The 3,548-nt window shown below is 52.1% G+C and overlaps 1 protein-coding gene across 1 annotated transcript; it reads right to left on the bottom strand.

Annotated features, from left to right (window-relative positions):
- Nucleotides 1–1,046: 1,046 nt before the first annotated feature.
- On the bottom strand, nucleotides 1,047–3,142 carry LOC100905640 (cytoplasmic polyadenylation element-binding protein 2-like). The gene is made up of 5 exons (XM_003746496.2): nucleotides 3,124–3,142; nucleotides 2,281–2,444; nucleotides 1,953–2,184; nucleotides 1,533–1,714; nucleotides 1,047–1,277 (listed from the first exon to the last, which is right to left on the bottom strand). Exons 1-5 carry the CDS (start codon nucleotides 3,140–3,142, stop codon nucleotides 1,047–1,049), a joined length of 828 nt encoding a protein of 275 aa, XP_003746544.2.
- Nucleotides 3,143–3,548: the final 406 nt, after the last annotated feature.

Raw genomic sequence — 3,548 nt, 5'->3', positions numbered from 1 at the left:
GTTCTCTGTCTGCATGGCCTAGTGGATTAAATTTTGCCATCGATTCCCATTAAAGGATTTCATATGGAACAAATCCATCCCTAATCCTTTTCGGTCGTATCGGACTCGAGAATGAGGAAGCTGCAAACATAGTATATGAGAGTACAGTTTTTCTCACTACGAACGCGAGTTTTCGGACTTTCACGGAGTCCGAGCTCACCTCAAGCGTCTCTCCTCTCGCGTTCAGGGAGGGTGAGCTCTTCACTCGAGATTATACCTCCGGTTATGTGAAATCCACTTGATGCTTAGCAAAGGAGCCCCTCCTAGAGAGGAGTTCGCTCCCCCGCCGTCGTATGATTCGTACATCCGGTCTCCCCGAGGTTCAAGAGCTGGTTCGGGAGCTGGATGGTTGGACGAACGAGTTTGACCGAGTTTGCGTAGTCACTCCGTTAGAGGGGGCCGTTGTTTCTGCGACAAAGGCGTTTTATGGAGGTCACAAGCGAGGCGGCAGTATTAGCTGGCTCGTTCGCCTGTCGGCTCGCCTTCTGCTTCGACACGTGTTCTGTGCTGTTATCTACACGCCGTGTTTCTCTCGTTTCCTCTAATCGAGTTTATTGAGCTTTCGAGCCTGAGTGCAAAGTTTATCCTGTGCTGACAAGCAAACTGTGTGAGAGATCGATGTATCGAGTGAACGATTAACAATAGATAGGAACATTATACGGCCGGTCGAATCATTTTCAAACGACTCGAAATTCTGGGGAATGGGGGGTAAGGGATGTGATTCATCAAAAGTAAATTCTATCCTCGCCCGATGGAACTAGATATCACTCAGCGGCGTTGCTCAGAATCGGGAGGAATTGCGGATGGAAAATGATTGACGAGGAGAGCTGGGAAGCCCGAAACCTTAAGCTTCGACAAGGCTCGCGACAAGTTTCATCTCTGTGAGATTCGCCCGCCACGAGTTGTGAGGAGTTTTCAGGTTCGGAAGCACTATAGATACATACCAGGAAGGAGGCCGGACGCAGCAGAAAAGGCTCGGTAGGAGTGGGGGGGCTGCGACTTTCGAATTACGTGTAGAGGAGAATCTTCGGGTCTTTGGTGAGAGGCCGATGACTTCCGAATTGTTTTTCCGAGCTTGGATGTGCTCTACGGAAGCATTGCTCGCAAAGATATCGCAAGCAGTCAGTGTGAGGGCAGAATAGATTCCCGAGCCTCGGCCGTGGTTGCGATGGGGGACACTCGTCGCAAGGAACGTCGTCTACCACGTACGGTTTCATTTCCAAGATTTTCTTCTTCTCCTGAATCGAACAGTCGGAAATCAATTCTATTTAAACGATACCTCAGCATTTTCGTCTACTGTGATATCGCTTCAGCGGATCCGCGGACGTATCCGGAGAGCTGACAGAACCGTGTATGGGAGAGGAGTGTTTCGACCCCGAGAACGCAGCAAAAATTCCTCCATCCACGTGTGAAACTGATCGACTCCTCGGCAGTTTCATTATTTCACCTCCCGATTCTCCCGAGATGCCTGCGGGAACGTTCCGAGAACTCACCATTCCTCGATGGTCTAGGTAAAGGATGCTGAGGAATCGCGCCCTCAGTGCTGAGAGGTAGCTTTCCCGGGTGAAGAATGTCGCTCGGGCCGCTCCCTTAGGGAAGCAGTATTCCTTGTCGACATCCAGTCCCACGTAACGAACTCCAGGAAATGAGGCATTTATCATGAACGCCAGCTCACCTGTGAGCGTAACGGGCAACCTATATTTCAGGGTTGAACAAAGCTGCAGCGTTGCCCTGGTTGCACAACCCCTGCTTCACCAAACGAGCTCGTGTACTGCAACCCGGTCGCTTCTTCGACCAAGATGCTTCCCTATCGATATTTCTCTCCTGTTCTGGGTGTGCGTCTCGATCACGGAGATGGGAAAAATGAAGGTGGTTTCTGTGGTGAGATGTCAAGGAGAGAAACTGCAACTTACTGGCTTTGAGGTGGCGCGGTACGCCACCGACAAAGATGGTTTGTCGGTGCAGAAGTTCCGACGGCTGGTCGAAGAAGAACCAGCGATTTACCAGATACCAGGGCCGAACTTGAATTCTCCGAAGTTTGAAGGGAATGAGGGAGGAGCCTTCGGGGTGAAACGGAACTTCGATGTGGAAAATTTCTTGATTCCTCAAGCAGTTGTTCAAGAGAACGTGAACCGAAATCTCTTCCTAGGGTGGAATAGACCTCTTGAAAACATTCGATCTTACAGGAGAGCGAATAATCTCGCCATGTGTGGCCTACCGCCGAATGCAGACGGCACCCACCTTGAATAGAAGGAACGCGTATCCTTTGATCTTCGACCCCGGTCCGAAATGTCGTTTGTCTGGCCAGGTGACCGAAACACATCCGAACCGAGAGAAAAAGATGAGCAGATCGATCTCCGTCGACACCGAAATCGGAAGTCCTCCGACGAACACCTTGCGTGAAAGTGCCATGAACGAATAATATTGTGGAGATCAGGGCACAAAAATCGCCGATCGATGAGAGGATTCTGCCAAGAGATTCGACGAATACGGTCGAGAGCGAACGGACCAGATGCTACGCGCCGTAACCGTCCACTAATCTGGAGCGGCAGGCCAACGGCTGCCTCCCTCGCGATCGAAGGCGGACGAAGTTCCGATTTTTGAGAGGCAGCCTCTCCGCAGAGTCTCGCCGTGGAATGTTGTGAGTTCGAGAATTCCGGGAATTATCACGATAAGTGTTCTCTAGACGCGATGGACTCAGTCCTTCGCTTCAGCGTGCAGAATTGTCCCAGTGTGTTCGGAGCAGCCGTGCGAAGGCTTCTCTGAGGTTCCGTCTCCATTCCCCCGCTCCGTTTTCAGAGGGCTGGCTGTGCTGTCGGAATCGGGAGATCGCTCCTGCACATCATAGCTCATGCACTCGTCCTGATTGCAGGCGATATCCTACGATTCCCTTTTCTTCCGAAAAGATTCTTCAGAGCCTCTCATGTTTCTCGTACAGCCAAGGTTACGCAGCAGACCGCAACCTTCCGTGCGCCGCGTCGCGCCATCAAAGGTCAAAAGGACGCCATTCCCTGCGAAACTGGCGGAGCTCGCTCATGATTGCTCAGAAGCATCATTCTGTCCTCCCATTTCTGCGGAAATTATAGCGAACGGTTTCGTTCATTCGGCTTGAGCTCTCCGAGAAGGTTGAATAATTCCACAACAAAACGGTCTCATCAATTCGAGACGCTTCATTTTCCATGGCTCACCTAAGCCCTCGCCCCGATGGCACCATCGAGTCTCACGCTGCGTCCGGGAGCAGGTTCCGCTGATTTGATGAGCGAAGTCCGCTCAGAACCCACGAGGAATGCCATTCCTCGAATGAGTTTCGACGCTGTCCGTCCGTCGGGAGGGAGATCGGCTTCATCGGGAAAACCCGGCTGGGAAGTTGGACCAGTCGAATTCCAGAAGCTCATGTCGGGCAGAGGTGGCGAGGCGAGCTCCGCTACGGATCCTGGCACCACAGGCAGAGCGGCATAGCCCGAGGCCAAGGGCACAATCTGATGGCAATGGACGATGACGAGTTTATC

The sequence above is a fragment of the Galendromus occidentalis genome, unplaced genomic scaffold (assembly GCF_000255335.2).
Source record: "Galendromus occidentalis unplaced genomic scaffold, Mocc_1.1 scf7180000077497, whole genome shotgun sequence".
NCBI classification, from domain to species: Eukaryota; Metazoa; Arthropoda; class Arachnida; order Mesostigmata; family Phytoseiidae; genus Galendromus; species Galendromus occidentalis.
Note: the sequence above shows the minus strand (reverse complement) of the source record. Positions and strands in the feature narration are given on the sequence as shown.